Source organism: Indicator indicator, chromosome 15, assembly GCF_027791375.1.
Source record: "Indicator indicator isolate 239-I01 chromosome 15, UM_Iind_1.1, whole genome shotgun sequence".
NCBI classification, from domain to species: Eukaryota; Metazoa; Chordata; class Aves; order Piciformes; family Indicatoridae; genus Indicator; species Indicator indicator.
This window is the reverse complement of record NC_072024.1, coordinates 14942441-14968452: the sequence shown is the minus strand read 5'-3', so window position 1 is coordinate 14968452 and position 26012 is coordinate 14942441. Positions and strand designations below refer to the sequence as shown.

At 35.3% G+C, this 26012-nt stretch overlaps 1 protein-coding gene across 1 annotated transcript in view; it reads right to left on the bottom strand.

Annotated features, from left to right (window-relative positions):
* The window catches only part of ERC2 (ELKS/RAB6-interacting/CAST family member 2), a 306850-nt gene that overhangs the window by 61985 nt on the left and 218853 nt on the right, over positions 1–26012 (bottom strand). The window contains exon 16 of the mRNA XM_054387620.1: positions 18048–18208. Within this exon, the coding sequence (XP_054243595.1) occupies positions 18048–18208 (161 nt within the window). The remainder of the gene's footprint in view (positions 1–18047; positions 18209–26012) is intronic.

Sequence of the window (26012 nt, the reverse complement as noted above, 5' to 3'; positions counted from 1 at the left end):
TAAACTCTTCCTTCTACAGATTAATTCCACTACTTCCTACTCTCCCACTCTCCCCTGCCCCAATAACTCAGTCTACACACTCCTGCTAACAACTTTTCTTAAAAGGTAGAAAAAGATATGGAGCTATAGGAAATGCTTCTCTGAAGTTTCACTAATGAGGATGCAGATCTTAAGGCTCTTGCTGTTATTGAGCTCATTTGTATTTTTTATGAGCTGATGTACTAGCGGGTAGAAAAGAGACAGACTCTCTGCTGGCAGATTAACCATCCCTTTAAGGGTACCTGCTATTAATTTTGGTTATTCATCTGCACATCTGTCTCTGCCCAACCGTGTCATGACTATTGCTCCTTGCATCTCACTTCCTTTAAGGAGAAGTTTCCTTCTCACTTCCTTAAGCTGAAATCTGTCAGCTTTTGTTCATCCAAGATCTAAACTCTAGTGACAATCTAGCTGAAAATCAGATCTTTCATTTCCATTAGTAGGAATAAAATGATGTCTGATATCAGAAATGTAAATGTAATAAATGCAATATTTATTGAGTATTTGTTCATTCACTACATATTACTGACATGATGGTTCCTGAAATAACTGATACCTCTATTATTTTCCCATCTAAGAAACATGATCCAACCACAACTGCCAATGTCAACAGAACCACTTGGTACAGAAATCAGTTCTTTCCTTAGTGAAGTAGGATGTTTGCTCTCAACATGAATTTTTTTATCTGGTGTTCATTTATTCTGTCACTGTTATTATTCTAAGGATTAGCCCCCTAAAGGAATGTAACTGAAGAAGACTTTCTTTCTCTCATAATTTTGCAAGATTCTAGAAACCAGAAAAGGGTAAAATTAAACCACAAATTATTTATTAAGGCATAAAATTGACTAAGGCCTATCCCTTTCTATATGCCAAAAATCAGTGATTTCATGTAGAAGTCGTTCAGAATGCTCCAATTACTGCTTGACAAAAAGACCCAGAAAACAATCATGGATCCTTTCACTGAAGGTGCATCCAAATCTTCTGCCTCACAGAGATGGCAGGAAAAGTATTATCAAAAGGAGAAAATTCACATACATGAAGATGCTGGACCAAACTTTATGCTATAAGGCTCGAACAGGGTTGCAATTTTGTAAAGGGGACATACAGTGTCTAAGCACACCAAACAATATCAATGTTCAAAGGAATTTTTTATACCAGCCTTTCATGCCACTGTTCAAGAGATTTGTTTTATTTTTAACCAGTTAAAACCCTGGAACTCTTGCCTGAGCCAAAAATATGTAACTAAATGTATCGCTTTCTAGTGGCAGAATAAACATCTGGAAATATTCTAAGCCTCAACTGACATGATGCTGTCAGAGGGACCTTCCTACCATCACACAATGCAAAGAACATTCTGGAGGCACATAGAATTTTTCTGGCTACCTCATATTTTACTGATCACAGTTGCTACAAAATCTGTCTGAAAACTCTAACAAGATGCCCAAGTAAGGGCAACCCAAGAGGTGTTTGACTCATTACTACACCAGAACAAGCTTCTAAAGCAGAGAGAGAACACTATCCTCAACTTAGGAGACAACCCTACATTAAAGGGCTAACAGAGTGAACATTAAAGTGCCTTAGTTATTAGATTCTATTATTAGGTTATCCCCAACATTGAAACTCTCCTCTTAGTAGCATGTTCTTTAGTTTATGTTTCTCATAAAGAAGTTACAAACATGAAAATAAGGTTGCAAGGTAACCTAAACAGACAACAACAAAAAAATACAGACCAGTTTCAGGCAAAGAAATGTATACTAGGAATGAAATGTATACTATGGCCCAATTCACAATTCCTATGATAAGCATGCATGGTCTTCACAGAATTATGAATGTGCTCATTAGCGAGTTTAACAAATGAAGGTAGTAGCACTATGCCCTTTGTAGGGTATTGCTTTGACATGGGATGATAGCCATCCCTCCACTGCACTTAGAAATCTAAAATAAAAGGATTTTGTTTTTCTGACCATGCAAAACTACTCTGTTTTAACATGCACGAAGAACTTATTAAAACTTAGAAAGACTAAAGTAGTTTTTATTATAACAGCTTTAATTCACAAACCAGAAATTACTACATGGAGACAATGCAAAAAGACAAATATTTCTACTAGGAGAAAAGTCAGTACTACCAATGCAACTAAACATTTAAAACTTATCTTAAAAAAAAAAAAATCTAATTTTACTGAAAAAAATATGTAGTCCAAAGAGTAACAACAGCAGGCATTGTTGTACTTTTTTTAGCATTATTTAAAGATTGCTGTTTTCTAGCTGCATAGCCTTTCACCTTTAAAATAAGTATTATTCAAAACCTCAGAAAAAATTACTTCTGACATCAAAAACTAAGTTGTTGGGTTTGTTTTTTTTTCCTTTCTCATATGCTGGTTGCAACCTACTTCTAATTTGTTAAAATGTAGCCTCACAAAACAGTAAAATGAGTGGAAAAAATATGGAAAACCATCTGCAATGAAGTACAGAATGAATGCTGTTAATCCGCTAAACAAGAAAGAAAATTAGGGGTAAACTGACTGCTGCAAGAAGTATCATCACCATTTAAATCAACATTTTCTTAATTAAGCTTATTTGTAAACAAATCTTGAAACAGTGCATCATCTGAACAAAAATAAAGTCACTGCAATATGGATTTTAACAGCTAAATCCACAAGATAATTACAAGGTAGCTAATGAAAGACTATAATCTACAATAAAACATGACTTTTTGAGATAATTACCTCCTTTAAGTTGGGTTATTACAGCTTCCTTAAGTTACAAATCATTCTTCAAACTAATAGAATTTTATACTTGTTCAGCACCTTTGAACAAATTATTCTCAGATTGTTTCATGTTGGCACCTACCTTTCTGTTTTGACTTTCTACTGTACCACTGAACCATTTGCAAGGTATTAAAATAATCAACGTTTATTCTTATCAAAATTCTACCCTTCACTCCATGTTCATTTTATGTTGGGCTCCTTAGATGCCCACGGTAACAGTATTACAGACAGTTAAGTATGCACATTTCCCCAAAATATACCAAAGGTTGTATGCTCTCCATAAGACTTCTGAACAACTCAAAAATAAGTAAAAAAAAAAAAAAATCTTAAATTTCTATCCTCAGGCCTTTCTTCCCCAAAGTTCTACCTATGAAAGAAAACCAAAAAACCCCCACAAAAACCCCAAACAAACAAAGCAAAATAAAAACCAACAAAGTAAAACAAACCAAAAAAAAAAAAAACAAAAACAAAACACAAGCACACTAATCCTACAGTTCCCCAGGGATGTACTCCTGCAGCACTGGGAATCAGCACACATTACTTTATAGCAGTATGTTCTGTGTGCTTAGCTCTTTAGTATATAAAGTCACTTCATCAACCCAATTATTTCTTTTTTTTCCTTGTTTTTTTCCCCCCAAAGTAACTCTAAACTACTTTAAAACACCTTCATTACAGAAATTATTCAACCAGCACTACTGCAAACGATGGAAATGTAAAAGCTGTTAAAAATGTATTAAATGCTGTCCATGCCACAAGGGTACTAGTGTAAAATGACCTTAAGTTTAAAGGCTCCCTATGAAGGCAGAACAGTAATCTGCTCTGCTTCTCCTAATGAATAACAAATGGGCCTTCACAATTCATTTAGTTCAGTACAAGCTGCCATTACAACCCATTTTGTTTTTTTAACTTTGTGGTAATGTATCATCTTGCCTGACTCTATGTCATCTTCTTGAAGGTCACCAAAGGTATGTAACTCCACTCTTAATAACGAAAAAAAGGAGGAAGGAAAAAGAGATATGACAAATTTTGACAAAGCACCGGCCAGTCCATTCTGATATACTGTATCACACAGCAAGGCTCATACTTCCTGCAGAAAAATGCTTCCTGTATTGTAAAGAAAGTCAGAAAAATTACTGAAGCCTTAAAAATAATTCTGTTTTTCAACTAGTAACTAAAATACAACAATATTTCAGAAAGAATTATTTGGGTTTCTATTTACTTACAACCTCTAATGTACTGTGATACTTACTCTTGATTTTTGTTATGCCCAAACATACAATCCAAATCTAAGAATTCAAAAAGGAATTAAAAGACTGTGAATATTTATCTATATTTCACAGGTATTTAGAAATATGTATTAGGTTGCTATGGACAATTAGCCTTTTATCCAATTTTAGTTGGTAGTTTAACTCACCCACTCTAAGGTTTTAATTATCCCCTCAGTCTGCATGCTTAGACCTCAATTCATGCAGCTGGAAATCTGCCTCAGTGATGTTATAACCTTGTTAATGTAACAAAAGAGGAGTTTACTTAAAACTGTACTGACTGTGGACTTAAGCCAAATTTACTTGAAAGAGGAAAGAGACTGTCAAAAAATCCTACAATAAACACAGAAATGCAGTTCTTTCATAACCTTCACCTTAATTCATATAGACAAGCAATTTACATGTAAGTGGATTCATATGGCCTGCAAGGGGCCTCCTCTCTGGAGCTGGACTATTTTTTGTACCCTACCCCCATCTTTAGCAAAAAAATCTCCAACGGCTCACTTTACAGAAATGGCAGAGTACCTGCAATCTTTTTAATCACAATAAAACACAATTAAGATAAACATTTATAAAGCTAGTCAGTATCAATAAAGGCAGCATAATTTCACAAAGCTAATTTCAAGTAACTCCAGCTAGTCCTTTGTCAAATACATATTTTAAATTCAATAACGGTTTTATTTGAAGAGTGTAAAGTTGCACTTCTAATGAGGTAATAGTTACATTAGCCTTAAGTGAGTGGAAGTTGCCTGTCATATACTGATATCCCCCCCACTCATTTAGTTGCCAAATTACAGTAGGGATTTCCTAAATTCATCTGTTAATTAGATTAAATTTTAGGCTAGATACTACCAACAACCTACATTAGACTAAACAAAACATCACAGTATTTAAGTGTTGAAGGGAGATCTAAGAGAGGAAAATATACAAATTATATTTCTTAATAAAACTGTGAAGATACTTGTAATCCTGATTGGATCCTTGTACTATTTTTCTTAAGAGGGGATCCGACGGGAGGAGCAGTTGTGAGCAGCTGGGTGTTACACCATGTACACAGCCACCAAAACCATAAAAGTCTGTTTTGATTTCACTGCTTTTCTTTCAGTTGTTGACAAAATATCCAGGAGGGTAATGGGCACCAAAAACAAAACTGGAAAGCTCTCAAGTTTTTATCACGCATGCTAAAAACGTAAACATTTTTCAATAGGTGAAAAGTATTTTCTTTTAAGTGCATGAATGTCAGAGTATCTTCCACTCTGTTAAGAGGCTATCAGGTTGCTGTATGTCATATGATGATCTACCACACTTCTTGGGCTTCTATTCTTTAGGTGTTATGTAATAATGCCTACTTTTCTGCTACTGATTATTACACTAGTCCCAACATCAGCTCTTGCCCTAAACCCTATAGACATAAGCTACTCACCTGATGTTTTCAGATCACACAGAAAACTGAGTTTCTCAAGACCTAGATGAGATAGTCCAATTTCACAAAAATAGCCATTAATGATCAAATATAGTAAAATTCCACACACATTACTAAGTTTTTAGACTGAGGGGATCAGATCACTCTTCCTATTACCTGTAACACTCCTCCTAATCAGTCTTTTGGACAGAGCTTGCTGTAATGTGCAGACAGCTGAACTTAACTGCCATGAAGTCCCCTCAGTACTGCTTACAGGTTGATGCAATCAGGTCTTACAGTCAGGTCAGACTGAACTTTATCAAAACTCTAAAGGCAGGATATAAAATTACATTATTATGGATGTAGATTTAAGTGGAACTAGAATTTTGTTCAATAACTTGCATTCACAATCCATATAATATAAGGGTCTGAAAGTATCTATGCTAGCTTTGATTTAGTGTAGCACATTGAGGTGACTTACCTATACTGTCCCATAAAACTGAAATTCAGCTTTTTCTCCTCAGTACCTACCTCTGTTCCCTAGCCATAAAGAAAGCTCAGGGGGTTTGAGAAACAAAAGGACCGTGTAGTACATTTAGTGACTGTTTTGGTTACATCAGTCTCCATTTTCCCTCCTACCTAGAAAACAAGAACCACATAAGCTAATCTTCAGAGCATGCAAGATGAGTTTGTTGGGAAGCAGTATTGTGATCCTCAGAGGCTTGTGTGGTCTAATTTGGGGTACTTGAATGTACTGAAGACAAACTACTCAAACACTGTTTGAGGCAGGTGTGGTTAGAAATCGGGAAGAGTTTAACCACAAAAAAAGTATTTTTACATTTCTAATCTAAGCCAGTAAATTGCAGTTCCTCCCTTAGTACCTACATATTTACGGAATAAAAACTGGATGGGTTTTGAGAAATCCACTATTAAATGTAAGGAAAAAAATATACCAAATCTTTCACTTGCATTCCCAATATACTTTAAAATACTAAAATGCAACATAATAAACATAGTACTCCTATTTAGATTGTTGAAACTACTTTACAAATGCAACATTTCCGCTTATCAACTTTTGGGAAAAAAAAAAAAAACACCTTCCACTAGCAATATTCTGCATAAGTTTGTGCTGCCACCAAGCTGTTCTTTCACCTTGAAAAGTTTATCTATTCAATTGAAGCCACATCACCCTAAGGAAGCAATCCAAGGTGTCCTTTTAAGGTGATGTTTATCCTGAACACAACAGCTTGACTGTAAGATGTAGCACAGACTTATATAATGTACCCTCCTAGGGTAGGCTTTTCTTTGCTAAGATACCCTTGTGCACTGCACAATAGTGGACATAGCCAAGTTTGCTCACAATCAGAGAAAATTGAGATAAGCTCAACCTAATTTCCACCATAATCATGTAAGTCACAATCAGTCTCTGCTAAACAGCAGCACTTTGAGAGATATTCATTCAAAAGTCAGTGCTTTAGCACTGTTTGTGTGTTAGGCCATATGACATTTGAAGAATTCATTTTTTTACTATAATATTTAGAGAGTCATATTATTTAGATGGTGTTGAGAGTTATAACATGATCTGTGTTTATCATTACTTTGTTTATTATATTAATGCTTGACGGCCAATGAAGGATGGGAACCCATTATGCCTTGCACTGTGTTAATAAAGGGTATTGATTGGTCTTGTCAAGGTTATACTCTAAACAGATAAGTTATACACAGGTCAGTGGGAGAGCATAAATACTACCAGAAAAACCAGTGTGAAATTCTCTTGGATTTAAAATATGGTATAAGCATGCTTCTTTCCCTAAAAGACAGAAACTCTTCAACTCATTTCAAGATAGAGATATAGACCTCTATATTATAACATGTGTAATTGTATCAGTTCGATAAAAGACTAAATCTTATGTCCTTACAGGCAGAAAGGCTGCATCAGGAGCTCATGCTTTGTGAAACATGAGAGAAAGAACACTAAAGAACATTAATTAACACTCTCAGACACGAGAAAGTAACACTTCAAGGCCATCTTGCACCTTATTTGACACAAGAGAACCCAATCAGAGAAAATAAAGCAATAGGAACTTATATATTTTTTTTCCGCAGCACACAGAGAAGTACTTGTTTTGCTGGGGGCACAGGGAAGGATAGGAATGAGGAAGCACAGGAAGAAGGTAGTAATGGATTTACTTCATAGCACCTAAAGAGTAATGGGAAGGCAGAGAAAGCTAACCAAACCTTTACCTGCTGCCATTAAGAAAGATGTTCCTGTTTGATTGCTTCTGACCTTGTTCTGTCCTGACTTTATAAGACCCTTTCCTTTTAATAATCATACACATTTCTAAGCACATTTTATATTGTCATACAATATTAAACAACAATCCAGTAATTCGGTTTAAATTATTCAAACATTTAAATGTCTTTAGTTCTCCATTTTCAAAGATCTGAGTTTACATTAAGTTCAGCATTATCCCACTGGGGAAACCCTCAGCTCATAATTCCTACCATTGAATTGCATGTTCTGGATCTCAAATATGCAAGATTTGCCAGTGTAAAAAGGAAAAAACCTGAGCCATCATATTTTGAGGACTAAAATGCAGAAACATCTGCTAGAATCATATTCAGTTGGCTGAGGTTAGGAATATGGGAGCCTGCAGTTGATCAGCGCTGCCCTAAGTGTCACGGAGGCCAATGGGAATTATACTAAGAGGGTTTCAGCAGACAAGGGTGTAATTCAGTCAGCTTTAAAAGAAAACCATGAAACAGAAGCCTAACTTTTTTTTTTAAAAAAAACTTATTTTTCCTTCCACCCTCCTACTCCTTCCTTTACATCTTTTGAGCCACTTGCTCTTTTGAGTGCATTATCAGAGGTGGAGGCCTTCACATTCTCATGTAGGCTGAACTTCAAAACAAATGCCATCCTATTTAATCATTTTTATCATTACTATTTTTTTTAGCTAATAAAAGCACTTTTAAGGTAGTTTTAAAATAAACTAAAAAATGTTTTGTTGCTTATATTTTCTTACATGAATAAAAAAAGTTGTGTAATAGAAAGCAGACATAAAGTGTTTAGCACTAAGTAGCAGACAAACTTTTTCTTCTTTATCTAAAAAGTTAAGCTAACTTTAGATAAAAATAATAAGCTTCCTTAGAAAATAGTAATATACTTCAGAGTATATATTTCCTTTGGAATATTCCAGTCTTGGATTACCATTCTTCAGGTTTGTACTACCCTCTTCAGTTTACTGTCATCCATGTGTCATGGAATACTAACTCATAATCCCTTCTCACTCTTATATGCTATCCTTCACATCATTGTCCCACAGAATAACTGTTCCACCTCACATAAATGTATAATGCTATGAATCAAGATCATTGATTAAACCGCTGTACTTTAAGCCCTGACATTTTTATAAATTAAAAACCAGAAAAATATTTTAGTTCAAAGAGATCAAGTTTCAATTGCAATTGTTTCTCCAAATTTTAATTTGCATTACAAAAGACCAGAATATTCTGCATCTCAAAGCATTCAAGCAGCTTGGGACACCTGTAAACCCGAAACACTGTTAATCCTATCTATCTTCTAAGTGATTCAGTCACTAGAGAATGTCATGTAATTGTCATATCTCACTCTTATAACCTGCACTTTAACACAATCATTTTGTCATTTGTATCATCTTGTAAATCCACTTATATATTACAGGGCAAAGGAAGATGCAAAGGTTATTGAAAGTGTGGAGTTTAATCTTTCCAGAGTGTATTAGTTGATTTAATTGGCTTTAAAAATAATCTCATCATTAACTATGTGTGTTTCGTTGTAAGCAAGTGGTGTGGGAAGAAAGAGTTAATACTTCATAGAGAAAATAAATTTTAGGAATAAAATTCAAGGAAAACAGCCAATGATTATGAAGTAGCAGCCATTTATGGACGACTTGTCCATGAATTTGTCTAAGTCCTTTCCGAACCAGCTGACGCGACCATGCCCTTTGTGCAAGTAAGTTTCAGAAGGTCACCAACCAACCACTCCATAAAGCTACACTACTTTCTCTTTTGAATTGATCACCGATTAACTTGAGGCAAGTGCCTGATACTCCTCATGCTGGGGTATCTGGCAAACAACAGTTCTACATTCAGTTTATGCCTTCCTTTGAGATTCTGCAAATTTCAAACACATCCTTCCCCTGCCTTCCCCTCCCCAGAGTGAAAAGTCTTTAAGTCTCTCCATCATAAAGCAGCTGCAGGATTCCCTTGATCTCCCTTACCTATCAGGTCCTGGGGAAAACACTTGAGGAGTAAAACCCCTAAGAAGTATTGTGGAATTTCCAGCATAAAATGTTTGCTGCAGCACTGTCTTATTTTTCTACTGAAGCAAAGTATCTGGACAGGTAGAGAAAAATTACAACAAAATCAGAAACAAAAGTTACCATCAAAGTCCCTTTCTGTCTGGCAAATGCCTCAAATCACATGGATCATAGGAACCCAGAAAATCATTTTTACAAATGGAAAGTCAGAAACTTAAATTTCTATGATCCTTGATACCATTAGTCATGAAAATGTGTGGTATTAAGCTAAAATTCTCATGAGATAAATAAAATTAGCTGGTTAAAATCCAGAGCAATTTTCTAGATCAGAAAACATATGCTTACTTATTATAACCATATATGTGTTCTCTGGAATATGAACTATTTCTATTTTCCCTTCAGGCAATGCTTCTGTGACATAAGCAGCACTACTGACATTCAGTAACAGAGAGGAAGACATTGACTTCCTGGGAGGGAAATACTGTGGAAAGGGTGTTACTGTACTATCCCACTGCCTAAGGGGAACAGGAAACACAGGCAGAGGCTCCAGCTTCCTTCGCTTGGATACCCATATAAAAGCAGGCAAACTACAGCCTCTCACATCACATTTTTGAGAAATCCCAAACTTATCTTACTAACCTTCAACAGCAGGTGACAATCTATTTTGAAAGTTAACTATGCTCTTAAGAAGTACAAAATGAGGACAAGAAATGCCCTCTTTCTTCCTGTGCTGATAAAATTTCAACCATCACAAATCTTGTAAAGTTGAATGAAAGCACACTATCCTTTTGTCTTAACATGTTAAGAGTGCTTAGGAACTTGGTGACACTCCTATGTCTTTAAATAAAAGAAGAGCTTTGCCAAGTAAACAGCTCTGTTGTTCTGTTCTCACACAGAGAAACATTTTATTGCTTTGTGCCCCTTCCTTGTTTACAAAAGAAAAACATCTCTTCATTTTAGTCAAGAAAGCTTCTGTTCTGGAGAACAAAGCTTTCATTTGGGTTTCTCTAATCTTTATGGTGTTTGCAAGTTGGTGTCAAAAATGTTAGTCAAGGCATGCTGTGTTACAGGTCTGTGGGGCAAAAGCAGTCACAAGAGACTTTCCACCCAAGTTAGGAGACCACATTACCATTCTAACTACTTCCTATGGAAGTCACAGTTGTATCAACATCCTGCTGTTTTGTTTGTATTTAACCTGGGATATGACTCTCTACACTCTCAGCATGAATCCTACAATTAAATGGAAGCAGTCCACAGGTTACTAAAAAACAGTCTAGTGTTCTACATTTGAAACAGTACAATTTTGGAAGCAATCAACTTGCTATCCATTCACTGAACATGTTTATAACATAACACTACTACACTGGAAACAAGTCAAAATAATCCCTAAAAAGTATTTTTTTAAAAAATAGTAAACTGCTTTCTGAAAATTATTTTTTCTCCATAGCTATTTATACACTACTCTGTTACCTCACCTAGTAAGTAAAGATATGTTAATGAATTAATGTTAAAGAAATTTTCATAGCTATTTTTCTCAAAATATGGGTTGTAATAGGGTTGACAAAGTAGGAAAATATATTTTCAAATGATCCTACTTTCAAAATAATACTTTATTAATAGTCTAAGAAATCTGACCCTCGTGTACTTGCTTAAGTTTCAATTTAAAGAGCATCCTTTAATGTCAGGTATCTGCTACTACCTATTTAGCCTAGAACAATCCCCAGTGTAGATGCTGGCTCTTTTTTTAACATGCTAGCATTTTGAAAAAGGCCACAAACTAAACATCTTTGCCTATATCTTTGGAAACCTCTCAGTTTCCAGCATACCTTCTTGCTTTCCTTTCTGAAAAGGGGGAAGCACTGCCTAACTGTAACATAGAAAGCAATGTCTACAAGGAAGCTACCATTTTAAGTGGCTTTAAAGAGTGAGTTCCAAGCAAACTCAGTTTCAACTTTATATCACCCTGTCAATTTCTCCTGCTATGCTGCTGTATGAAGAATCCAAAAAAGGAAATTAACTTCATGACTGCAGCAAGTGGAGTCCCTACAATTTCATCAGGGATTTTCCTGTCAATGAGTGTCATGCTTCTGGCCTGTGTATGCTCTGAGTAGGTGAACTGCATACACAATTACTCTGAAATGTTCCAGATGCACTGGATTTACTACTCACAGAGATTTCAGGAGCACTCTTTTTGACCATAGCTGTACCCACAGCAATGAGAAAGAAACCACTCTTCTGTGGGTGACGGAACCTCTTGGGGTGGAGTAAAATAGGACATAACTAAAGGAAAACATGTTGAGTTCCTCTCCCCTTCCTATCCCAAGTACCAGTTTGATATGGTGATGGATGAAAATAGTAAGAGGAGAATGTAAGGCAGAGACATGAGCTGATTTGTCCAGGTGCTGGAAACATGTCTAGACTCTCTGGACATCGAACAGTCCTTGTCAGAGCTGCAGCTACTACTGAGCTGCCACACAGATGCAAATCCCCAACTTCTACTGGAGTAAAATTTATGGATGGAAAAAAGGGATGTGTCTGCAGAAATCCAGATGAATGTTAAACTAATGCTTCATAAAGAATTTTGACTTCCCTACAAACTCTAACTCTCTAGTTTTACATCCTACAGTCTTCTCCCTTTAAGCTGTGATCCCTGACTTCTACAATCCATTCAGTCTCTTTTCATTCCTGCAGCATCCTCAAAAGTCCACTTGAAGCCATTTATATACTTGTTCATGGGTGAATTTCCTTCACTAAAAGGAAAGAGGGAACCAGTCAGACCAGGTGAGAGGTAAACGGCCAAGATGTATCTCTCTTCCCTGCAATAAGGCAAGCTTCCTGCTTACTCTGTAAAGCTTCTCATTCTCAGTTTGTTGAAACAAGCGGATCAAGACAATGGTCTTGCACCCGAGACTGGCATCTAGTGGCAAATACGTGTGCCCTTTCCTTGTTTGGATGAGCAGTTGAACAACTAACCCAGCAGGTAGAAGTATGTGTCCAACACTTCTGCAAAGAGTGGCAGCTGATGGGACTGAATGCTTGGTGAAAAAGCTTTTTATCCCCTACTTCCCACAAATATTTCATCCTTAACTGTGCACAGGTGCTGCTAAATGAATAAAGTAAACATACTAAAAAACATAGATAAGCAATATTCATTTATTATTTCCAGTGGGGGAAAGAAAAAAAAATGTGGACAGTCATAAACAAAAGAAGGGATGTTTGATTATATTCTGTCACTGTAAGAAAATTTACTGCAAAATCTAATTTAAAAATTTTTTTTTTTTTTTACATCCCAGCAATGCTCTATTTTTGTTATTGAATGGAAGGACAAGTAGCTGATTATTTTATTAGGAGACCTTTAATGCTTCATTACTTAAGTAATCTGATTTATTCATCTTAAGGGAAAATATATACTCTTCTGGAAATTTGTAGTGGATTGCAGGGCAAAGTCACTTCCAACAAAGCTGCTTTAGCAATACCCACAGGTGATGGCATGAACTCTATCAAAGGCAAGGAAATTGCCTTTCAAACTCTTGGCAAGAACTTCATTCAGGATACCCTGAATGCTTCAGAGCACTAAGTGTACTGAGTTGACTGCTAAAGGAAATAGTAATTAACAGTCGAATCTTGAAAATTAAGAATTCACAGATCTTCAAAATGCAAGGTTCAGACTTTTGGAGGATTAATTAACAGAAAGTTAATTTAAGGGCTTTTAACCACAAAAACACCGACTTTTGCTAACAAAATGTTGGGGGGTTGGAGCAGCTGTTTTGGTTTTCACTTCAGCGGTTGAAGATTACATCCATATTATTTAAAAGTTGAAGTAACAAAAAAAGATTACATTAATTTTTATATAATTTCTCTCATAAGCCACTAGACATTCTTTTCTGACTATAGGCTCTCTAGGTCAAACTTCATTGCTTTCATAGGGAAAATAATTTCACCCATTTCTAAAAAGATTATCTATCTCAGAGTAAAATCCACTTTCCATAAGGAAAGACATTTATTCCACATACATCTATAAAGCAATTTTAGCAGTACAGAAATATTCATTCATCTATACAGCTATCTAATTTTGTTACAAGAAGTTTGGTAAGTTTAGGAAGGAACCACCATATAGGACAGGGCATCTGTATAAAAGCATTGTGGACACCTTGGGATCAGGAAAGCGTGCTCCACAGACACATCATTTCTGAAACATTTGCAAAAACCTCCACCACATCACAGCACAGACACTTCTCCTACCCTGAAGCTCTTCATATTACGAAATGAATAAGCTTTTCCAGGCAAGCCCTGTGTAGTTCTGAGAAGGCTGTGCTCTTTCTTGCAGACTTTCAGAAAACAAAAATAGTATCTGGAAAAAGTAGCTTTGATATCTATTTCCAAGTACAATTTTTTAAGTTCAGATCAATGAAAATATTTCTATAAACGATACACATTTTTTTAGAAATACTAAAATGTTTTCACGCTATGCAACACAATTTTTTTTAACTACCACTTAATAAAACACAATACATGGATTTTCTTTTTTTAATAGAAAGAGAGAAAGAGCACAAAGCACTAAGACAATTAGGCAAAATGATGGATATGAACACATGCTGCATTTTACCGTTAACATGTATGCGTAACATCCATTAATGTCAGTATGAGTTATGTGTCCACTGCTAAAATAATATGACCATAGCAAAAATATTTCCTCCAGAACTAATATAGTAATATTTTAATAGACATTTGGAAAAGAAAAATAAATCACATATTTCGAAAGTAACATACAAATGCAAGTTCATGCAAGTTCTTCTCCAAACTTAACACTCTGGAATTCTTTAAAATAAATCCCTTTTTTTTTTAAATCACATGTTGGCATCCAATTAAGAATAACTTGATTTTTATCTGCTTTCAGCAAATTACATTTACTTCAATGGGTACTTCTTTAATTTCCCTTTCAGAAAGACTGAACAGAAATGAAAAGATTAAGCTGTTACCCATTTTTATTCTAAACTTCCTTAAAGAACTTAATGTATATAAGAACACATGACAACTACTGAAGAAGTAATCTAAAACTGACAGCTGATTGTAGCCAGTAAATTAAGATGGATCTTGGCAATGTCAGCCAGATAGGCCTAGAATGCAGAGTTATGTTTGGAACTTGAACATAATATAAGCATAGGAAATCATCGTGAATGTTCTTAAACACACAGTTCATGCCTGTTTAATTGGTACTAGCAGCCAAAACCTGTAATAACTCTATTAAATTTTAAAAATTATAAATAGAATTTATGGTCAGTGCTGCCAATTAATAAATTATCTTAAACTATCAGATGGAAGACACATTACTATATTACTACAGCAGAGAATTATCATTATTTTGTCAGTGGATGTCTAGATCTTAGCTAGCTTCAGCAATCTGGCTTTAAGAATACCTTATTCATGAAAAAAAAACCTAATGCCCTATATATTATATTCTGTTGTAATGCAGCAGTTTTATAAAGTTTGGGGTTGTTGAGTTTTTTTGTCATTCATGTTTCAGTGAGCAATTTAAAAAAATGAAACTACATAATAAAATATCTGAAATTATTTCTAAAAGACACTTTTAAATACATATGGATCTATGAATTTATGCTCTTTAGTACCTTTAGTATCTTACTAAATTAAATAATCTAAAGTTCAAATTTTAATTTCATTTATATTTAACAGTAGCAATCTCTGGAGATATTCAAGGTCAGGCTCAACAAGGCTCTGAGCAACCTGATCTGATGGAGGATATCCCTGCTCACTGCAGGGGGACTGGACTAGATGACCTTTGGAGGTCCCTTCCAACCTAAACCATCCTATGATTCTATGCTTTGCTGTACACAGAGATGAAAAAAATTGGCATGTATGATTATTTTTGCCTCTTTCATTCAGTACTTACGTTGTTTGTGTTACTCAAAAAAAAAAAGTAAATACAATAATCTGAATTCCTAGCATTATTATATTTGCTCTGTTTAGTAATATTGTGCTGCAATTTTATACTTTTTATTTTGTTCATTAACTCTAATTCGTATCTCCTACAACAGCTGTGTGATTCCATCTTCAATATTAATTCAGCCTTGCAACATATGTCTCAGAAACTAAAGTTAGAATAGAATTTAACATAGTAATAGAATATGTGTTTTTCTATTGTAAATGAGTTCTAATTCTAACTTATTAGCTGAATCATAAGTTTCAAGGGGAGTGATTTGCCGATGAGTAACAGCATTAGACCCTTACAGGTAACAACATAGGGCTAGATAGCCAGGGAAAGCTACCTAGTAGAAGATTAGGTAACCCTCTGTGGCCCAAGAAGGAAGAAGTATGTATTATAATTAATTGTATTTTATTATTACAGATTAGGAGAGTTTTGTTATAAAAACAGAATTTCAAATGAATTTTAAGTCAGTTCTGGATTAAAAACAAACACTCTATGAACAGAGATAATGGTAGAAAAAGAAAATCTATACACATACACAGCTAACAAAGCAGGAATTAAGAATCCAATGGGGGGAAAAAAACACAACAGAAAAAAAAAAGAAGTCTTTTACAAAAGAAGCTATACTAATGCCTACTCAAAAAGAAAAAAAAAAAAAAAAAAACACCAACCAACCCCAAACCTAACAAGCTACACACATTAAACTAGGAATTTAGTAGTTTTTATATGCTAATTTACAATTTTAGTTTTACTGTTTTAATTTTAGGATTTAAGTTGTTAAAACAGAGTTTGTTTACAACTAATTTTAAATTTTAAGCTGTTCCTAACTTGGACAGTTGCTACTGGGTCCTTCACCACCAGTACCATCCACACAGACGTTTATTCAAAAAATAGAACAGCTGAAAAGAAAATTCAAACTTCACCATTTTTTGCCAAGCTCACTTCCCAGACTGAAGATACATGCCTTACACAGCTGTTCTGTGAGATTCTGTGAACTCAATCAAAATATTCACAATAACAGAATTAAATGTACTGCTTTCTGTTTTTTTTGGGGTGGTTGGTTGGTTGTTTTCCCATAATGCTCAATAACTGCTAGTAACGATACAAAGAAAAGGAAAATCTTACCATTAGGATGAAAAACAAACATGCACTCAGAGCAAAAGACCAAAGCACTATGCAGAAAACAGATGACTGGATGAAATATACTGGCACTGAGCATCTGAGTTAACACAGGTGAAATAATGCGTACATGTAAAAGAAAATCAGAAAACTAAAAATCAAAAGTATCTATTATGGAATGTAATATCACATACTGCTCTAATTGCCATTTTTCTGCAGCAATATAGACCTCCATTAAAGCCAAAGGCAGAAGTTCTTCTGATTTCACTGGCAATACGGATGCTTACGTTATGATATTTCTGTGCTTACATTATGTGGCAGCCATCCTTAAACCATACATTTATGAAACTATAGTAAGCATATGCCTCCATTTTCACTTTGTCTTATTTGCAATAATATTATTAAATCAAAGTTTTCTGATTATTTACCTTCCTTTAAAAGACATCTACAACAACTTAGCTGAAGTTTTATGTGGCTTAAGTGTTTTGGGTTTGGTTTGTGGGTTTGGGTTTTTTTTCACGCCCTCAATAAAATCATTTCAAAATAAATGTGAATTTTCTTTGTTGAATGTTAACTACACACTTAGAAGTCTAGGCAAGTCATAACAGTTTCACTTTTTTGCCATCTTTAAAGATCATATCAGAGCTTTAACATTCCATAATTACAGATATTTACCTTTACTGTGGGTAGGAAGTTCAGTTTAAATTACACGTCTGTCTTCCTTTGTCATTCTGTATACATATACATAGTGAAAATGTGTATGCAAATTGGGTTCAGGAGTTTTTTGGGGTTTGTGAGGCTTTTTTAACCAGTTCAATGCAATAAACTTTGCACCACCCACATAAAGTTGTTAAACCCCATTTCTTGAACTTGACACTAACAGAAACTCCAACATAAAATTCTAGCTGAAAGATTAGGCCTTCGACCCCCAATTTATCATGGAAGTTATACTGTGCTGATATTTTATTTGCAAGTAACAAAGGACAGCTTTTAAAAAAATTCTTCTCATGTCAGTTGTTGAGTACTTCTAAAAATGAAAATTTATGTATCTTTGTACTTAAAAAAAAATTACGTCTTACAACTACTACCATGTCCTTAGATTCAAACTTGAATATATACATCAAAAACCACTGAGAAATAATCCTTCTCTTATGGTTAAAAAGTAGCAATGTTAATTTTTCTACAAATTAAAGAACTCAATGTGCTTACTTCATTTCTAGAATTTCTTCAAGCTGTTTTCTTCGCTCTATTCTCAGGTTCGCCAGATGTGCTTCTTTTTCAGCCAAAGATTGCTGTGTTGAGGCAAGACGGGCTTTGGTAGAATCTAATTCTTGTCTAGTCTTTTCCAGAGCATTCATCAACTCTTCTACCTAAGAAAGAGAACTTTTTAAGGTCAGTATTAAAAAAAAAAAAAAAAAAAAAATAAATCTTAAATCTATGTTAACAAACCCCCCCCACACACACACACACACAAATGGAATTATTTTAAATAAATGGTTGTTTGAATCTATTCCCATCTTAACTGTTTTTAAAATGAGCAGAAGTAGTCATTAAGTACCAAAAAAACCCTAATGCTTCCATGAATCCATCAAGTAATAAACAAAATTTATACAAAACAGAACTAACACAAATTTCCAGAAACTTATTTAATCTGTGCCACTGATGCATACAGACACAATTAGATTTTTTTCTTTAGATATATTTTCATATAAAAATGGTCATGACAATCCATGCACTTTTCATGAAACAATTCACATCCTTCTGTGCAGAACAGGTTGTTGAGGGATGCAGTAGAATCTGTAGTTCTTGGACACTTTCAGATCTTGACTCAGTGAAGCTTGAAGAATCTTATTCAACTTCCAAGTTATGCTTACTTGGAGCAGGGGTCTAAGACTGCATTGATTCTCCTGGTCCTTTCTAACCCAAATCATTCTATGATTTTGAACTTTAAATGTCTGTTATTTTTCTAACAACAACTGAGTTATTTTCCTCATGACAACTGCATCTCTGACAGTATGAAATGTAGGTAAGTTAGGATGATCCCACTCTGTCTTTAGCATTTGTGATTGTCAACTAGATATAAGACAAATTGCTTATTGCAGGAATTTAGAAAACCTTCAGCTTTTCAGAACATAATTCAGAAGTAAAAAAAGAACATTATATGGTCTATTACACTATTTAAAGAACAATACAGAATGAAGACTACATATGTGTGCTGGTTTGGGGCCAGACAGATTGTCTCTTGCCCCGAAAGGGACAAAAGAATGAGACTCACACAAACGGATTGGAGAGTGATGGAAAGTTTAAATGGAAAAGCAATTGGTGAAGCTACAGAGAACTACAAACTACAAAGCATAGTGGCAAAGAGTATCTCAAAGCGTACAGAACCCCTCACAGAATTCCCAAAGGCTTCCCAATCCTTCCCTTATTCCCACCTGAGGGTAAACCCAAAACCCCCAGGGCTCTTTCTTCCCCCTCCTACTGCTAGGCAAGTCTCAGGCTGGCCAGGTCTGAGAGTGCCCCCCCCTCCATTCTCCTCCTGGCATTAGGCCTAGACAGGCCTAAGAGGCCTTGAGGATACTCCCCCAGCATTACCCGATAAGAGAGGACATCTCCCATGGGAGCAGAGAGGGAAGAAAGAGGAAAAGGATGACTCTGCAGATGGCTTTATAGGGTGCAGGACTTATGGGTAGAAATACGCCGTTTCCTGTGTCCACCCCTATTGGGTGGGCACCCAGGACACCAGAGGTGTATCTCATGCAGCAGTGGCAGGGGGCACCAAGCCCAAACTGCCACAATATGACACCTATATGGCAGCAGAAAATTTACTTGAGGGGTCAATCATTATATTCACAGAATCAGAGAGTCATAAATAGCCTGTGGTAGCTAGGACATATATTAATGGAAACAGTAATAAGGATGCAAGACTGCAAAGTTATTCATTCATACAGGGTCTTGCTTTGAGACAGTATCCTTAAACACAAAGTCATTCCACACTTGGCAGATTTGTTTGACAGAAGAGAACATGAAAAGGTACATAGCAGCACTTCCATATTCCATATCCAGCACACCTTTTTGTACAGGTTCAGAATTTAGTGCACAACCTGCTGACTGGTTGAATACTCATCTACATTGTGATATATACATCAGTTAGATCTCAAAACATTTAAAGGAATTAAATGTGGAAAACAAAGCTGTGGATTTGTAAATACGTATTAATAGCATACTGTCTATTATCAGATAAAGATCAAAGTTTAAAAGACAGAGAAATAACCTTTAAAAATTTAAATACAAAAACTTTAAAAAAACCTTTTAAAAATATGAAAACCACAAATCATTAATGTGTAGATTTGAAAGTTATACTTTCATTTACACTTTCAATGCAGTATCTGCCAGCAAGTTCTGCCATCATTTTTTGAATATGTCTCAAGTTCAGAGTTGTACATTTATGTGGTTAACTGCCTCACCAACATCTACAGCAGAATTCAGCTGGCAGGCATGTGCACAAAAAAAACCATGGGGGATTTATTATTATTTTTTTAATCAGCTATTATGAAATGTAAATGTGTGAACGCTAAAGTTGCACACAGAATGTGTATTTATTATATAGCTGTAGCAGGTACAATGGAAAAGGAATTTTAGACACTTAAGGAAGTATTATCTATGTATAAAAGTCTAAGGTGAAAAAACATTGTAAAACATAAACCAAATTCTTAAGGTAAGCACATGCTCTCTGATATTGGAATTTAAATGACAGGGGGAAAAAAAAGGTTACTGTTGCTTTATTGCCTCTTAGTCCCTAACTGTAAGAAATACTAGTGAAAAAATTATAGCTTACTGACCTATGGTGGATACGTCTTTGCTATGTTTAGGGATATTTCATCTAGAGAGTAATATGCATCTAGAAGTCCTTTCATCTCCAAAGCACCATTATAGTCCCGCCTTCCAGCTGCTGCTTAGTTTTTTCACTTGCCAGATATTGCGCTGAGTAGCCTATTGAAGTATCTTTTCAATAATGACCAAGTAACACATCAATATTTTACCATTGTACAAAGGGTCAAGACAAAGTTTGCATTCACGATCCTATTTGTTACCTCTAAGATCTCCTCCAATCATTTTCCTCCCTGCAGCTTTAAGACCTTTATTTACAACAGTCTCTCAAAGTGATTGCTCTTGGCCAATACCATGCTCTAAAACCCTGACAGCATTCCCAGTCCCTCTGGTGCCAAAGCAGGCCAGGCACTGTCATGGTGCACACATGACAACAGGGCCCTCCCCAGCGCAGCAAGAGGTAAACCAGTGTCAAGCAGAGCCTCGACCTTGCAGACACACCTGAGGCAGGTCAGAGTTACCACCTGCAGGCTCCCTGCTCCTGTGTCCAGCAAGGCACTGCCTGCAAGCCAACTCCCCACTACATCTCTTAGTCTAACTACTGCTAATCACAGACTTTGCCATTTTAGACAGAACTTAAGAATTAATAAGAATTCATGTTTTGGAAGAGTTTACTGTGAGAATCTCACTGACTACAAAATTCTTTGCTAGTAAATACTCTGTGCCCTGAATACAGTACTAACTAGGTTTTCTTCCCCTTTTCAAGACAATGACCTCATTTTATGCCTTACATTTCCTAATAAAGGCTATTTTTTCAATATGCCTAACTGACCTCAGCACTTCAAGGATTTTATTAAAATCAGTACTAAAGTTTACAATTCAAAATGACAGAAATCCAGCAAATTTTGAGGCTATTTAAATGAACACTTTCTACTTCTTCTGCGGCTTCACAATTTCAACTCCTACCATGACTGTTTCACACCACTATAAGAAATAAATGCGGCTGAAGTATACATCTGTGTTACCAGATTCTGCAAATTAAAGAAGGTTAGAGTTCAAATGAATGACAGTTTAATAAAAATGCCCTGGAGCATTCTTAATTCCAGATTGGATTCGGCTTAGCTTAACTCATGCTAACATAATACTGTTCCAGTGTGTGAGAATAAGGGGGGGCAGGGACAATTGCATGTTTTCTCAGTTCAAGTACAACGTATTTCCGCAGGATCACGAAGAGCTGGCAACTTTCCAGCATCCAAGGTTGGTATTATTAGTATAGTTATCTTTAAAGGGCTGGTACTTCATTTTAGCAACTAGATTGGTGATAAATACAAGGTTTGGATTTCCCTAACTGGCTTTTTCAAGTATCAGTAGCTATACAATAACTCCATACCTACTTAAATTTAAAAGTTAACCTTGTGTTACTACACACAGATAATTATTTTATTTTGCTATATAAAATTAATAAAATAAATCCCACTAATAGACTCTTTATTTTTCTTTACTACAAGAATAATAAACACTCTAAGTACTTTTTTGTTTTGTTTTAAATAAAGAAGTTTAACAAACTATTACAAGTCTATGTGAACTGCATTTTTGTAATAAGATGTCAGTCAGTATAAAAATCCACCCAGTTCTTTATTTCCCATTTGCTGATTTGTAAAGGAAATGGGTTTGGGTGTTTTGTTGTTGTTGTTGTTTTTCCAAGGTACACACTATAAATTTCAATTATTTCCAGTTCTGTGAAGATTATTTAAATAAAAACTGTACCGGATTTTTTTTCCCCATGATGAAACATGATTGCAAAAAGGTAAAGACTATATTACTTAAAGTTACTCTTTGTGGCAAATTCATTCTGTCACCAAACTAAAAGGACATAGATAACACATTTACAGAGGTGAGAGAAAACAGATAGAAACCTGGAACTGGACACACAAATATCCACTTACCAGCTCTTCTCACTCACAGGCTGGAGACTTCAGATTTTTACACTAATGGATTGCCTATGCTTTGCGTAGTGAAGGACGCGTGCCAGGCATCCCAGGATCCAGTGCCAGTGGATGCTGGATACACAGAGAACCAATCTATCTCATGACTAATTACGTATCTACAGGAGGGCCAACACGTCATGTGGATTTACGGCTCTTAAAACTGAAAAAAACCTCTTGTTTCTTCCTGTTCCTAATGGAAATTTTTCCAGTGTACAACTGCCTAAACAGTTTAACTACCACAGTGCTTTTCACAAACAGAGGTAGCCAAGTGGCATACAAGCTCTGCAAGACATGGAAACACAGTCTTTGTCACCCTCCTTTCCACTCTCTTCCCATCCCATTTATCAACTATAGCCAAATTCCTCACCTCTATGACTTCTTCCATCACAGCTTTTAAGCCTAGGAAACTGGTCAAACAAAACCAGTATAGTTATGGAGGCTGAAGCTCCTGAAGCTTTCCAAATGAAAAATTAAGACATATGTTGTCTCTCACAATTTTGGGCATTGTCAAAGACGAAAAAAGTAACCATACTCATACAAGCCATGAAATAAACACCGTAAGTAAAGAACATGTCAGAAAATTATGTAGAACATTTATACAATCCAGGATAGTAGTTCATTTTCAAATGAGATCACCTTTTCTTTTTTTTTAAATCATAATGGACTAGACTAGTCATGACACCAACCAGCAATGCAGTGGTAGTATAACACAGATACCAGATGCTCTGAAACAGCAACCTTCATGAAATGGCCTACCACCTCCGTAGGAACACAACAGCACAATCAAATGGGATGCCATGCTGCTGAATTTGAAATCAGAAAGCTTATTGGGATTACTTTATTACATAAAGTAGGATTTTTTAATCCTCTTGCTAAGCGCTATAACACACAAGGTTTAGTTTCATTCAGATAAAAAAAGCAAGGCGGTACAGGTACAGCACGTATTTCCCATCTAGACTGATAGATACCACGGTAAAGGAGTGAAGCTATTTTAGTTTCTTCAGTACTTCCTTGCTGGCTGTCCTGCAGTAGCAACTAGTCATGTGACTTAAAATTAGCATGGTATTATGACAGAGATATGTGTCCAGCTCTACATAAAAAATACTAGAGTTTAGTGGACTCCCACAGATTATAGGAAATGCATATCCTAAATGGAAGGATTAATAATGTAGCAGTCTCTATTAAGTTATTTAAGATTTTGCAGGACAGTTGCGGGAACTGTATTAAAATTATTAACTTTCTTGACACTGACTGTTAGAAGCCTCAGTAATTCAATAAAATAAAAGCACAACAATATAATTATTGGATTCATTATATGGTCTTACAATCGATATAATGATTTCACCGATAACTGAAAAATGTAATTAAATAATTTTGGAAAATAATGGTAATAATCAGTTAAATAGAATAATCATCAAAATCCAAACCATAACAAATACCAAAAGCAACACTAACTGCCATCTTCTGTGCTGTTGACAGATGAAAACAAACACTATTCTCAAGTGTAAACAAAAACGATGCTTCCACTGCTTTTCCATTTACACTATCATGTACTTAAACACTTTATTTTATGGAACCCAACTGGCCTCCAGTTTGAGTTTTCTCAAATTGTTTCAACTGGAAAAGACTGCATGACAATGCAGCATGAAAATCTGAATGTGATCTCCTGCAAAACTGAAAAGCAAAACGGCAGAAGACTGCTGGCAGAGACAGCTGGAATGTTTGTCCCCAAATAAACATTCTTTCACCAGCAGCAAAATACAGTTATGTGATGGAGTCATGAGCATCACATTCTGGTTTTGCAACGTTATAGAAATTAGAGAAAAATAACTTAAGACCATGTCAATAACAATACAGTATTCAAAGTCTTGCAAGAATCAGTCAAAAAATATTCTTTGTTCAAGGTAAACCTCATGCTGACAAGGCCTAACTCGCTGTCCACCTCATTCAACTCTAGAAGGCATCCAGATGTGCACTGTAATGGAAACAAGACCAAGCACCTGAACAATTGTGCAGTTTTACTTTTTACAAAAAGAACAGCATCCTTTTCTTAAAAATTTAGTTTGATAAATATTTTTTTTATTGTCATATCTTACTAATTTTCTCTCCTTTTCCACCGAGCTTCATTTGAGCAAGTTTGTGATTGTTTTAAGTTGGCTGAGGGCTTCAGTTTTGCTTTAACTTACTTTTTTTTTGACACCATGCAAAAGTAACTATAAAAGTAATATTACAGGTGTTTTATAATTGTGCAAATAAAAGCAAATATAAATATATCAATAGATAACAATGTTCAATTCGATGTTTTCAGAAGTGTAACAAAAAAAAGTAATTGAAAGTAATTGAGTTTAGGTTGGAATTCGCTATTGAACATACATTGATTCCAGTAGGATACTCACTTGTCCTACAGGATATTGTATCTGGAAGAGAACTCTTATAGACTGAAAACAATTATGCTGTGTGATTTCAGTGTTGAGACTTTTTAGATAAAACATGCAAGTAGAGCAGAGCAACTCTTTAACTGGTGTTAAAGTACAGCGCTGTCAGACTAGCCTTTCTGGTTAATGTCAATAGCACTGCGTATAAAAGGTGACTAAAGTGTGTACAAATGTTGATCTTTGGAGAAGGCATGCCTAGAATCATACACACATCTACTATTTCATCCTCCAGGTCAACTTCAGGGAGAGAGGGCAAACTGGGAGTTTTCTTGCCAAAAGCTGATTCTTAGCACACTCGTTAGGTTACACTGCACAAAGCTACTTACCCACTGTTTTAAATCCATAATCCATATATATTATTGAAGTTAGGAATGCTTCTCCCTTAGAATGTTTCCAAAGGCAGAAGAGGATCATTTGACATGTGTAAAGTCTTACTGCAAACAGGTAGTTTATGTACATAAGAGAGACTCCATGTAATACAATGTGCTCATATATTGTGAAATAACAAGATTTATTAAAGTGAAAAAGTTGTTTGAAAACACTTGGATAATTCTATGTGAGAAATATCAGAAAATACAGTTTCTTATCTAGTTTGGTCAAAAGCTAAATGTTAGTAAGCAGCAAGATAAATAAAGATTCATTCAACTGGTAACAAGGTTATACCTGCATCAAAGAAATTTGATACCATCTTTAGTACTGTGAGTTTTAACATAATGTTCATGTGGTAATGAATGACCAAGAAAGCTGTATCTGAGCTCTTGTTTTAATGCAGATAATCTTTCCCATTTACTTAATTCTATGGCATTTTTTACTATAAAATTATCTATGTCATGTTTTTTGGCTTGGCAACACCTACAGAAGTCATAGTGGTATGGACATGCTACATGCTTAAAAACTAAAATTAATTCCTATTGTAAATG